The sequence below is a fragment of the Ascaphus truei genome, chromosome 1 (assembly GCF_040206685.1).
Source record: "Ascaphus truei isolate aAscTru1 chromosome 1, aAscTru1.hap1, whole genome shotgun sequence".
Taxonomy (NCBI): domain Eukaryota; kingdom Metazoa; phylum Chordata; class Amphibia; order Anura; family Ascaphidae; genus Ascaphus; species Ascaphus truei.
The window spans coordinates 309,150,501-309,164,754 of NC_134483.1; the positions used below are offsets into that span (position 1 = coordinate 309,150,501).

The 14,254-nt window shown below is 36.6% G+C and overlaps 2 protein-coding genes across 9 annotated transcripts in view; both read left to right on the plus strand.

Moving 5' to 3' along the window:
- The window catches only part of NRG1 (neuregulin 1), a 1,149,853-nt gene that overhangs the window by 1,069,491 nt on the left and 66,108 nt on the right, over positions 1-14,254 (plus strand). For 3 of the 8 annotated variants that reach the window (XM_075604881.1, XM_075604918.1, XM_075604887.1), the window contains exon 1: positions 7,893-8,499. The exons of the other annotated variants lie outside the window; for them this stretch is intronic. In XM_075604881.1, the coding sequence (XP_075460996.1) occupies positions 7,893-8,499 (607 nt within the window). Of the gene's footprint in view, positions 1-7,892; positions 8,500-14,254 lie in introns of those variants that run through there. 8 annotated transcript variants of the gene reach the window in all.
- LOC142497314 (uncharacterized) lies at positions 7,108-7,573 on the plus strand. The gene has a single exon (XM_075604932.1). It carries the CDS (start codon positions 7,409-7,411, stop codon positions 7,571-7,573), a length of 165 nt encoding a protein of 54 aa, XP_075461047.1. The 5' UTR covers positions 7,108-7,408.

Genomic DNA, 14,254 nt, shown 5'->3' on the forward strand with positions numbered 1-14,254 from the left:
ACTATTGTAAGTATGAGTGTCCCACAACTATATGATTATACTAGAAGTGGTAGTGGTTCTGTAACAATTTTAATGTCCTTAGAACACTACTCCCAAATGTTGAGGGATGTACCTAAAATAATGTATAGATACAAAAAGAGTGTGTTTAAGCCTGGTAGAGTGTAGATCAAATATACATACACATTTGTGCCAGGCCGTCAGGTTCAAGATTGAATGAGCCTGTGGGTCTGTTATGATAAGCTTCAGCAGCCGTCGCAAGATCACAAGGTATGTGTCTTGTACTTAGAACCATACACCAGATAAGGAGTAGTCAGAGTGTTGTGCTTCCTATTGAAGTCTCTGAAACACTCTGAAAGAAGGTTAGGCAGCAGACCTCTCCGATATAGCCAGCGAACTAGGTGGTAACGCTTAGCTTGCCCTACATATGTTTCACCTGTAGTGGCTTCATCGGGGGCCCCCTGCTGCCTTGAACCTGACGGCCTGGCACAAATGTGTATGTATATTTGATCTACACTCTACCAGGCTTAACCACACTCTTTTTGTATCTATACATTATTTTAGGTACATCCCTCAACATTTGGGAGTAGTGTTCTAAGGACATTAAAATTGTTACAGAACCACTACCACTTCTAGTATAATCATATAGTTGTGGGACACTCATACTTACAATAGTGGTTTCTATCTACATTGTTAGTCCGAATTAGGCATACAGCTAACCTCTCCATTTTTAATTTACTTTTTAATTTTTTGGTTACACTACTGCTGCAATAAATATATTTTAATTGTTTATTAATAAAGAGTAAGTTTTAATACAGGTACAGGTGTTCTCTTGTGCGGCATATAGGGAACTTCTCTTTATCCTTTTGTTCAATAATCACAATGAAGGAATAAACAAATCCACTTGTGGAAAGGGTAATTAGGTTTGTGGTCTCCTGGAGTAAGCAAAACAGTCTAGAATTATTGTGATCAACAGGGGGGTATGGTACTCACATCCTCCTTGATTGTGGCATCTCCGGAGTCCGCGTGCACTCAGCCGTCGAAATGCAAGTACAGGAAGTACTCCCACAGGTGAGTGGTAAGGCGGTGTACAGCAGAAAAACGATGTCAACTGAAACGCTCTATAAGAAAAAGTTTAAAAACCATCTTAAAAGCGCAAGCCCGCTTGAAACGTGTAAGGGTTTGTTCTGCTCTGTTTTTAAACTGTTGCCACATTGATTGAGCATTAAACTTTTTCTTATCGAGCGATCCAGTTGCCATCGTTTTTCTGCTGTGCACCGCCTTACCATTCCCCTGTGGGAGTACTTCCTGTATTATATTACTGTGCAATGCAAGCTCTCCAGCACAAATTAGCTGTTATATTGTACGTAATTGAACATCATGTTCATGTACTGTATTTTGTGCTCATGTTGCTTCCTTCATTCTCATTTACTAACCAAAGGAGGCTGCACATTTTAGCTAAGTCAGTACAAATCTCTGATTTGTGATGCCACTTATGACATTGAAAATGTCACCGAGCCGGGAACACCTTCATTTTTTTCAGCTTTCTGCTTCTTAAAGAATTGTAGAGAAGGGTAATTCTCCTTTATTCTTTACCCATCATCTAATAAGTTTACAGGACATGTCTGTGCTGCACAATAATTATGGAGAAAACAGATGGACTAGTAATGTTTTTCAGTGTACTTGAACTTATGTAATAGTTGCAGCGTAATACATAATATCACTAACCCAATATGGCTTCTCTCTGGGTCCTGTGAAGAAATGAATGATACAGGTGTACAGTAACAGATATTATTACCCCTCTCAACACAAGAAATAATGCTGAAAATATCATGTGCGTTAAAGAGATAATGCATGCATTACCATTGTTCTCAATGGAGCTGATACACATTGTGGTACCATCGCAATTCATTAACGGATTCAATAATGTCTGCTATATCTGTAGCTCCATTATATTTGACATAATATTTTGTATAGCTATAGCACATACACTTGTTTATAACATTTTAATCCATGTTTTTAAAAGGATGTAGCCTGCCATTAAAAAAATCTTTAAGTCACTGTTATGTCCCTTTCTCATGTCCCTGTCAGTTGTGTATCTGCATTTAAAAGCAACTGTATTTTTCATCTTGCTCAGCCTCCAGAATGACTGGGTACTTAGTAATTTGAATATCCTTTTCTGACAGCCCTTTTTGTGGTTACTCAGCATGCTGTGTAGAATACTTGTCTCAATGCCAAGATGGATCTCTGCAGTATCTGAAGTGATGAGAAGCAGGGGGGGAGGAGGAGGAGAGGGAGCTTAATTAGCCTTTAACTGTAAATAGGAGAAAGAATAAATCAACAAAAAAATGTAAAAAAAAAACAACACTGAGAACTGTGGCATATGAGTACTAAATATTTATAGCGTCCTTGCTATGACATAGTTTTCAATGCAAATTGAAATGTGTAGTACTAATTAAAGAGACCAGTTTTCTATCTGCATTTCAATCCAGCTATGGGGTTATTAATTAAACTGCAATAGTGTCGCTCATACAGAAACTCTGAAGTAAATGGGAGTTTGTATGTGACAGTGGCCCGATTTGCATTATCACAGGTTAATGGATATAGCTGAATATTTCAGTTCAGTCCTAAATTGGAATTTGTTTTCTAATAAAAAGTGGATCTAAATTCATGGACTTTCAGATATTGAAAATAATGGTGCCTGAAAAGTAGGGGGGATTGTTCATGGTAAAGGATATATTTCACATGTGTATGTATATATATATATATATATATATATATATATATATATATATATATATATATATTATATATAATATAAACTACCATAATACTGAGTTAAGTTATGCTGAGTAAAAAAAGTGACAAAAACCCTCCACAGCAAAGCAAATATGCAAATGTAAATACAACTGTATGCTCATCTGCATGTCTTACCCTGGCTGTGCTCAAAGCTGTGACCATGCAGCAAGCTTAAGCCTATAGGGAACCATGTTAAAAATGATTTTTGAAGCAAAAAGTGGCACTGTGTGCTCATTTGCATGTCATTTCCCAGAATCCCTTGCTGCAGTGGAAGTGCTGTGTGCTGGGTGATAATGGTGAAAGGCGGGGTTGCAGACCTGCCTAAGACATGCAGATGAGCATACAGTTGTATTCACATTTAGATATATATCTATATATATATATATCTATATATATATATATAGATATATATATATATATATATATATATATATATATATATATATATATATATATATATATATATATATATAATATATATCTATATATATATATATATATAGATATATATATATATATGCCTTAATGTAAATGTCCTATGCCCATTGCTATGCTTACCAGTTTTTTGTAGCTTAAAAAGAACTAAGCTATTTAAATATGGAATGCGCATAACACAACCAGGATCTCTGCAATGGGTTTAGCATTGGATAAATGTACAGTACATTTTCAATACAGTTTACCTGATAATAATACAAAACTGCAAAGCTGATATTCAAAGCTAACTAGCACAGATAGTGCTAAAAATAAATATAAACAGTACTAGCATTTATACCAAACTGGTTGTGTTAAATCACATTAGCTTGAAACTTTGAAACTTTGAAACTGCGTAACCCATGTAAAATTAAGAATTTGATTTGGATTTTTTTCCTTCTCATATTATAACTTTTTTGTATTATAAATTCCACCATCTCCTCTCTAAACTCGGTGTGTGGGCAATTTGTTGCAACACATTCTAACCTCCTGACATCCATGGTTTAATGTCAGTTTCATATTCCATTGGGTTTCAGTAGACTGATTTTCTACCTTAAGGGAAAATTACACTACAGTCTATTTCAGTGCAGCGTGGAAAGGATGTGAAATGTATGTGGGTGTATTAATTGGAAAATCTAAATCCTCTTAATGGGTGGCATTCCCCTACTGAGCATATTGTAGATGTGAACATTTTTAAATGCACTGATTTAAGCTGTTCCGGATAAACCCACCTAACATTCCCTGCAAATAAATCTAGATCTTTTGGCATTCAGTAGAGGACTCAGAACTACTGTAGACTTTTCAATTTTAATATTCATACGGTATGTTCCTTTCTGGGTCTGCTTCCTTGACAACCACACTTACCCTGCCTCTAGCTGCCAAAAGAAGAAAAATAATCTGTCCATAATGGAAAGAGGAGATACTGTAGGTAAATAGGTTAAGGAACTGGTAGAAACAGGGTTGCTAGTCAGTGTGACTATTGTATATTTCAGGAATAAGGGAAAGGTCCCAGAATAGAGAGAGTAGTTAAGATATGTGTTACTCCTCACTACTGTACAGTATATAGGATTTTTCACATTTACATTTAGTTTAAATTAAGGTTAAGTGTATATTGGTACCATGTTGTTTGTTTTAAAATACAAACATACCGTGCTCAAAATTACACATAGAGATTTTTCTCTCATTTACGGCCAATCTCATACAAATCTAAATTGGTATTTTGTCACTCTCTCATCATTGTAAAATTAGGGCAAAAAAAGGCCCCAGATTTATCAAAGAAAAAAAAAACCTTTAAACAGGCAGAAAACATTTAAAAAAAAGACCCCACCCCAAAACGCCCAAAAGTAGTTTTCACCTTCCAAAAAGCATTCACACCTTTTTTTAACCAAAATCAATTCCAGCCAAACCAGTCTGCAGAACTTTTAAGGGCTAAAAAATATCAGAAATCACAGGTTACAACCATGAATTCGCTCTTTCACAACGAATCACAGCTCAGTCACACTTCTAAGTGATTTGCCACAAATGTATCCTCTCCTCTCCAGCAAAACCAACATGTCAGTCTCTAAATGGGAGTTAGTATCAGTAATTGAAATGTTTAGCACATTTTTACCATGATGTGACTGATTCACAACTTTTTATATGAAAAAAGGGCAACCCAACATCACCCCTTGACTCTTCAGTAAGGTTAATATCAAATAGTATATCACCTGTATACTCATAATATTTTCCTATGGTACACACATTTATTTCAGTCCTGTTTGCCTCATTGTACATGTAATAGCCTTCAGAACTGAAATGCCAAATTATAATGTAACAGTGTTTCCCCCACCTGGTGGGAGATTTGACCATTACCATGGTGCATGGTGCATATGCCTGCTGTCAACAGGAGGGTTGAGTCATCCGCCGGTGGTAGTAGGGACACAGGACTAGGCTTCTGGTGTTCATACACTACATAGCTCTTTAGCAGTGCAGCGCCTCCATCTGCCGTAGACTCCAGGAACTGAAGGGGATCTCACACTGTAGAACGTATTACCTCTCCCCTCAGTAAGGTCACGCACCAGGCAGGAGGTATAACAAAGGAACGGTTTATTGTCTTCTATACAGCACAGTAACTTGGCAGGGTTCTGCCCAATGTAGTCTCGCTCTCAGCTACCACTGAAGGATGGTCCCTGGACCGTCACTACAGGCCAAGGGCACCTGCAGCCATCCTAGCTCTTTCCTAACTCCCTAGGTATGGTCCACACTCACTCTCCCCAGGAGGGAAGAGGACTGGAGCAAGCTCAATACTAAGCCTTTCCAATGTGTGACCTGCCTTCCTCAAGTAAGGAAAGGCACTGCTAAATTTGGGGCGGTAATTGCCCTTAAGTGCATCCAGGAGGAGGGCACCAGGTCTGTCTAATGATTGGTCATGTCCAGGCCTGATGTCAGCGCCTCCCGCTGTCACTCAAGTGCAGTACCAAGAATGGTGAAAACCCCATGTTAACTACTGGCAACCTGATGGTACCCGGATTTACTGCCAGGAGGGAAGCAAGCTAGTAGCCACAGATGGCATGGCTACAATAAGATGATGTAACTCCTATTGTACAGTCCACAACACACCTTCCAAGCTTACAAAAGGCTAAAAACTCGCATCTAGTTTGTTACCTATGTTTAGTTTTTCTACTTGTGTCAATTCAGCTTTCAGCTACTAAATAGATTTGTCATTTTAATTGTATTTTTTTCTTTCCACTTTTCTTTTCTACTATGTACAGTAATTTAAATAACAGCGATACCAGCCTAGTGTGTGACATAACTGATTAGGGACATGTTTGTAGATATAGGTTGTCATGAAGTAATGGTGTATTTACTTTGATTGCTCAGGGTTATGGTGAAATAAAGAATTAGAGATTTCAATAAAATAGAAAAATCTAAATGATAATTACATTCTAAAATGTCAGTATTGCCTAACCCTTTTATTGTAGTGTTATTCTTGTTAAAGAAATAGAAAAACATTGCGATAGGAAGACAGAAAACCTACATCATGACTAAGCAAAATCACTGCCACACCTTCCATTAGTCTGCAGAAGCAAAAAAAAAAAAATCACCATGTTTTCTAGCTATATCTCATGTTAACATTTTTATAAATGCATTGTAATCTTACACACACCAAGGTTACTCTCTATATTGAAGACAATATTTGCATCTGAGATTTGCTTCATAACACGGTAAAAACCTTCCATCTGATCACTTACTACATTGTCTTCATCTCTCAATAGACGCCTTGTACTTTTTTATAGAATGCTACAGTACCAGCTATGTTTTGCCAAGTTGGATAGGTAATGATACATTTTTCTGCCTGTATTTTAGAATGTATCTAGTGAATTGTCATCATGTATACCCCCATATAGATATATATATACCATTTTTTTAAACTGTTCATACTCATTGAAATTAGCATACACTGTTTAAATCCCATACAATGCTGTTTGTCTGATAGATGAACGTACAGTACAAAGCTGTAAGACATACTACAGTATCTCTAAGCAGAAGGCTGGAAGAAACAATAGTCCGAAAAAGTGCATCTCTTGGGAGGAATCAAATATCAGACTTGCTAAGCTTTGGGTCCTGCCCATAAGGCTACCATCTACATCTCCTCCCCATCCCAGCTTGGTTAGATTGCTACAATCAATTGCTGCGCCTTTCCCTAACCAAACAGTAGAAGCAAAAAGATTGAGGGAGAGAGAGAAATCTTAAATGCTGCCTGCCGGCTCCCCTTTGATTTGATGGCCTCTATTCCTTCTAATTGGATAAAGTAGGAAGTCACTGGTAGAACTGTGTTGCTGGGTGTACTGATTTTATGCAGACCAACCCTGCAGTGGGTGGGGGAGAGGAGAGGCAGGAGAGAGGGGAGAGACTGACATTGTATGTGACAGGGAGAGTGGGAAAGATATGGAGTTTCGGAGCAAGCAGAGAAATAAATAAATAAAATAAATGAATGCTGAAGAAGACTAAAGCAGAGAAGGGGAGAAAACACACAGCTATTACTATCCGTCCTCTCAAATCACAGCCTGTAATAATACTGTTTGCAGTGATGCTCACAGAGCAGGCACCTGCTGCTCTGTAATGATTCAGCCTCTTTCAGGCACAGCTTTAACACAACAGGATGCTATTGCTGCTTTCACTGCTGCCTCTTCTGCTGCTGTTGCCGTTGTTACTACCTCTTTTGTTGTTGCTGCTTCATGACATTTATTTTCAACCAAGCAGATGCCATCTTCAGATACTCCAGGTGAGAGACCAGCAATTCACTCTGGGCTATTGGTTTACCTAACTATATAACAATTGGTTTGATGTATCCTACACCCTCATGGAAAACAGGTCTGTAAGGGAGTGTCAGATATGCACACCCAACTAATAAAATGACAAAGAAGAACGTGAAATATTAAAGACTTATCCACTATCCTCTTTGACTGAAGAATTATATTTTGTTTCTCTTTCTGATAACGATCTTGTACTTAGACTACTTATCGATTTACACTGTAAGATGCAGCATCATTTTTTAGCGTATATAGACTTTGTTGTTCTGCTAATGGACCGTGTACAGATTCAAGCTTTATTACGGCAAGTTGATTGAGATTGATGCCTTAAAGATGGCTGGGGAAACTGCAGAGGGTTTTCAGAATCACGGTGCTGAGCAGAGCTCAGACCCCCCCACTGCTGAAATTCCACATGAAGAAAGCATGCCAGAGACTGAAGCTGAGGATGAAACTACCCAGGGGAGGGCAGGCCTTGCTATTACCTGCTGCGTATGTCTGCAGGCAGAGAGACTGAGAACCTGCCTTAATTCAGAAAGGATCTGTATCCTTCCCATATTGGCTTGTCTGATCAGTCTTTGCCTTTGCATCGCTGGTCTCAAGTGGGTATTTGTAGACAAAATATTTGAATATGACTCTCCAACCCATTTGGACCCTGGACGAATAGGCCAAGATCCTATCATTGATGCTGACTTGGTGACACCAGCTACATTGAGGCCATCTTCTGTGCATACTTTACCTTTACTTATTCCTACTACTGAAACTAAGGTTCAAGTTACACTGCAAGTTGGATCGTCTGTTCTACCCACAGAACCTACTTTCCAGCCATCTCCACCTGACAGTATCTTATCTAAAGTCACTTTGGTGGCCAAAGTAATTGAGCCTTCTACGGTAAACCAATTACGAGCCTCTGAAACTAGTCTACCAGGAACTACAAGAATAGGTATGTATAATTGTCAATGTTTATTTATTTATTTACTTGTTTTGTCATGGCAGCAGGATATAGTACTACTTCTTTAAATGACTGCGTTCAATGTGGCGATGAATCAAGTGAGACATTACTTCAATGGGAGTTTCTGCGCAATAGTACTTTGACCAGCACTATTGTAGTTTAATGAATAACCCCAAAGGGGGGAAGAGATTATGGTAATTGGGGCATCTCTGGCAGGTCAAGGGAAGGAACCCATAACCAGTCCATGTATTTCAGAAGAATCGAATTGAGTTACCCTATTTATTATAAATAATTAATATCAAGAGTACAGAGACATTAAATCCTGATTAGAACTAGTTGGAATATTTTCTCAATGACGTATCAATGATGAATCATTGTATTTTCCTTTGCAAGTCTTTAGTTTTTCAAATCCATTGTTGAATTCAGGAGAGACCTACAATTCATTGTCTGCAGCACTGACAGGGTTAAAATGACAATTTGCCACAACCAAGATTATATCTAATCATTGCCAGTACATTGTTCGTGTGTGGTGACATCCAAGCAAACTATTTTTATTCATGGTCTGCACTTTTATTATCTTAATACATTGAAAGATATACAGTAGATGGGAGAATACCATACAGTAACAGAAATTACCATACAGTATAAATTGAATGCAACAATATCCAATATCCATGACATCCTTATTAACAGCCTCCAAATATCTGCTACATTATTTAACAGTGACAGCTGTAAAAGAAAGTTATAGCTTTATCTACTCATTCGACTATAGGTCACCACAGAACTCATAAGGATCATGTTCAAATGCAGATTTTTTTTTCTTTCAGAAAATGAATATCAAGAACTTACATTTTAACTTAACCCTCAACTTTTCTAAACTGAGAGTTTGGGTACCCTTATATTCATAAACGTCACACTTTAAGGCAAATACCTTTGCCAGGCTTCTGTGAGTCAAAAAGCTATCGCCAATCTTTCAAATCACTGGGGAATCATTCATTTTGTGGCAGCCTGACGGTGCAGTTGTTGATTAACGTAGCAGTTAAAAATATCTGAGGTGTTTAAATGTATTCCGGCACAATGGATGAATCTACATAAAAGGGATGTTCTGCAGTCAATGCCTGCTAACAGAAATAACATGTTTATGCAACTCAGTGTGTATTATTCTTTATAAAGTGCACAAACATGTGTTCCTTAAGAGTAATGTATTTGGCACATGTCTTTCTGAACTTTGATGTGTGTAGACACTTGAGTTAACAACTACTGAACTATGCCTGTCAAGCCGTAAACACCATGAGCTGTTAAATATTTGCACCAACTCCTGCATTCTTATGCAGTTCGTTACTGATTTTACAGTGTCCCTCACTTTCAGGCTCATTTTTAACATGTCTTCTTTATGTTTAGTGTTCGAATGACACTTAAAGTGTGTTTCATTTTGTTTTGTACATTTATATAATTATGTAACAAAGCTACTTACCTGTTTGACATCCCGAGCAAAAAAGATAATGGATTTTTTTTTTATGTACGACATCCTCATATCTGACAAGTTTTAAATAAGTTGTACAGTGTACATCAGGTATCCTTGACGTGAAACCCAAATGGTGAAGAAATTATTGTTACAGTATTCCTTCATCCTGGTTTCTTCAATATTTAAATTTGAGAGAGCTGCCGTTTTGCAACTTGCAGGTAATCACACTGGTTAATTGATTTAGTAAAATCATTACCACTCACCACCTATTATTTCTAGCAACCTACCCTAATAACAAAGAAAGAATGTACCTCCGATTATTTGTATTGAATAATACAGAAAGATGAACATTCACTTTTTGAATGAAATAGTAACTCTATAATAGCTGTTTGACTAACAAGCTTTAAACAATATTAAATCAAATAATGTGGTAATGGTAAGATCCAATACTATTGAAAATATGTAGTATTTTTTTTAAATATACTATATTTGACATTAAACACATTGCCGGTCACATCTTTTATAAATGACCCATGGGTAAGTGATACAAGAAAGCAAACTCATGCATATGAGTCCATGCTAAAATATACAAGATAGGTCAACCTTGTACATTAGCATCTTCTTTGAAAATAATACTTTGAAACTCTGTGTTTGTACATGTGTCCTAAAAGTAAAATGATGCAGCACTGCATTTACTGATAATTGTGAATAAATGCATTGCAGTTTCATGACAAAAAAAGCAACTTTTCTTTCCTGTTCCAATGTATCTATACATATTTAGCATATCCTTTGTAAATATATCCTTCAAGGTCATAGCCTGGTAATGGATAATTGATTCTACATTATCGTCAAGACTGGGGGAGGGAGACAAAGATAGCAACAGAGGTCAAAGGAGACATGTGAAGAGAAAGCTGATAATTGTGTCCATTAGGCAGGGCAAAACCTCTACAATTCTGATACACTATTTATCTGATTGTGTGCTATTCTTTTGAGATTCGTTTTAACTTCAGTGCAACACACCTGAATGGTTGGATATAATTTAATTGAATCCCTCATTCTGCATTCATTTTTTCTTATCAGAGTTTAATGCTTTAACATGCATTATTAATAAAAGTTGGAAGGATGCAGAGAAAAAGCAATGCTGGATCTGCGATGCATGCCATATAGCTGCAGGATAGTAGACTCAGTGAAGGTATATCTAAGTACTTCTACACTGAAGGGGTAATGGATGCATGAAAAAAAAACACACCCAGCACAAGTGTTTGGTAGAAAATAGTGTTGTAATAAATGATTAAAAATGCTTTGGATAGACACAAGCAATGTTTTCACAGATGAAGAAGATTCTATGATTTTGCCATGCACAAAGAAAATGGCCAGACTACATATTCAAATGATTATCGTCTGCCAACATTTTCCAAGGTGAACGCTCTGTCTCCCATCTATGGGAGTGTCCTCTTATATTCTAGCATGGTTACATCTGTGCTTTATTCGTGGCTCCTTCATGTGCTCTTAGATTTCCAATAGTCCTCTATCACAGTGCACATTTATTTTCCGTAAATGAGGTGAAGCAACATCCATAATTGTTAAATCAAATAACTCCTAAGTTCTTACGGTTTCCTACCTTAGAATTACACCATTTAAATCCTTCTGCTCATTTCAGAAAAGATAATAACGTGTGCTTTCTTTTAATGTAATGTTTAAAAAAATAATCACAAGTTTAATCCTAGCATTAACGGTTAACAAATTGACATAAAGGGGATATTTAGGTTTGATTATGTATTTTCAATCTATATGCAATACACAACATAAAAACAAAAATCAATATCTCATTTAAGATACGACTATATTTATTCATTTTGACATCATATCATTTGCATTACTATCTAATGGGATACAAGTAGATTTGTTGCAGAAATCCAACACAGAATCAATATTGATTTGGTGAGGCAGATGGTTCTTATAAATTAGTAGGAAAGCTTAGTCTTACATATGTAGTGATCATTATTGCCCCCCCACCCCTTGTGCATTATAGTAGGGGTGCTCAAACCTAGTCCTAAAGCCCCCCAACAGATCAGGTTTTATTGATATCCCTGCTTCAGCACAGGTGGCTCAATCAGACCCTGCTTCATTCCTGTACTTCAGTCCCTGCTTTGGCACAAGTAGTGGAGTCATTGACTGAGCTACTGATTGAGATACCTGTGCTGAAGCTGGGATATCCTTAAAACCTGACCGCTTGGGGGGTGGGCGGGGCTTGAGTCCTGAGTGGAGCACCCCTGCATTATGGTATGATTTGCTGTAATAATCTGTGCTAAGACTGTCACTGAATCCTATGGAAACTCTGTGATAATCTGCATTACAACAGTTTAATGTATGCTGTTTTACCTGGGGAACAATGCCACATATTGGACGTGGTCTAGGATTAGAAATGTTCTTTCATGTTTACTACTTAAAACGGAAATTTATAGATATTATCTATTTTATAGATTCAGGAATATTTAAGTTGCTTCTATACAGTATGATATAACAACATTATTTGCAAAGATTTGTTACAGCGATTCTATTGTATTGTAGTTGGAAAATCCCCCATGAATTAATTTGATGGAAAGATTTGTGTTAAATTGCAATAGAGAAATCTTAAAAAATGTTGTGTAACTTTTAAACTGAAATTAAATAATTTAGAGTTGGCAAACAATCACACTTCTTATTAGAGTACAAAGTGTTTGCTGGCCTAGTAAATGTGTTGTGATATGTTAGATACATACTGTACATAGATAGATAACTAGGTATCATACACCGTCATACCTACTGTATTATTGATTCTTTACATCCCTTTTCTTTATAATTAAGTATTCTTATAATAAAGATGTTTTATTGATTGCAGCTATTTTGTGTCCAGTAAATGACAATATTGTACAAAGCCGAACCAGTGTTATAGATTTAGTATTCTTATCCTTTTTCCACCGCCAAAACTGGTACATGCCACCCCGTCAATTTAATAAAAAATAATTGTTCTAGCAATGGCTAATATTTCCCAATAAAGTTTCTGTGCACAGAGGAAGAGAATCAGAACGTCTGGCAAACTGGAACTTTACCTTTTAACCAGACACATGTTCTTCTAGTGCAGAACACACCACTTCCAAGTAGTATACACCTCCCACCATGCAGTGCCTGGGAGGTGTGGTGCCTTACCATCTTCATAAACAATATGTTTTTAACAGATAAATAAATACAATAAATGTGAGATTTATTTTAATATTAGCAACAGTCCTGTGACACCTGGATTCCTTCTGTCACTGTTTTATTAGCTGTTCATTGTCAACAAAGCCATTAAGAGCATTCTGCGCACTACAACCCTTCTGCTACCCATTGCAGGCTTTAATTAGTTTTGTTCCCATATGATTTAGTAGTTGTTTCCTTGTAGGCAGCTGGATGCCAGTTCAAAGAGTGCCATTTGATATTTAAAACAACAAGACAAAAAAAAAACATTATAAGAAGTAAGCAAGAGGTCAAGTTAATATGCTACTGTAGTTGATAACTGATTAGTCGTACACTTTTTGCGCTGTGTCACTAAAGTAACATACTGTATATATATTTCTCCTGTTGAACTGCAACTACTAAAATGATATCATAAAAAAGATTCTTCGAAGATATTTGCATATACATGATAATGTTTTAGAAACCCGAAAAGTAATAAGAAAAAAGTTTGAAAATGAATGCAAATAAATGTAAAAATTAAATAACACTGCTTTTTTAAATGTCCTCAATAACAAACAAACAGTAAATATAGAGTGATCGTTTTCACTCCAAAATCGCTAATACAACCTTTGTAGATATACCATAGTCAATAACATGTCTTTTCTAGTTTATGTCTCCATTTTTTCTCTCTCCAAATTGTTTAATAGTTTTAAAGCGTGTTCTTATCTGCAATGGATGTTTTGCCCTTAGAAACTTGTGTACAGTAGCATGATTGTACACAACCAGAGCTATTCTGGTAGACAAAGCTGTGATGGTTATTAGTGTTAGAAAAGAACACAGCATAGCAGCTGTGGGTGTTGAATCCAGATGGCTGGGCTCAGTACAAGCCTTGCAAATGAAAGATAACACTTCCTGTTCTGAGAGTGGAAAAGAGGATAACTGACAATAGGAAACTGATTGGCTATGCACACTTCTAGAGTTCTTAATAGAGCAGTGCTATTTTATCATTTATTTGTAGACATATTTATAACAATATTAGTCTCTCACGTTTATTAAATAAACAGTTCAACCAATAAGCGGAAAAAG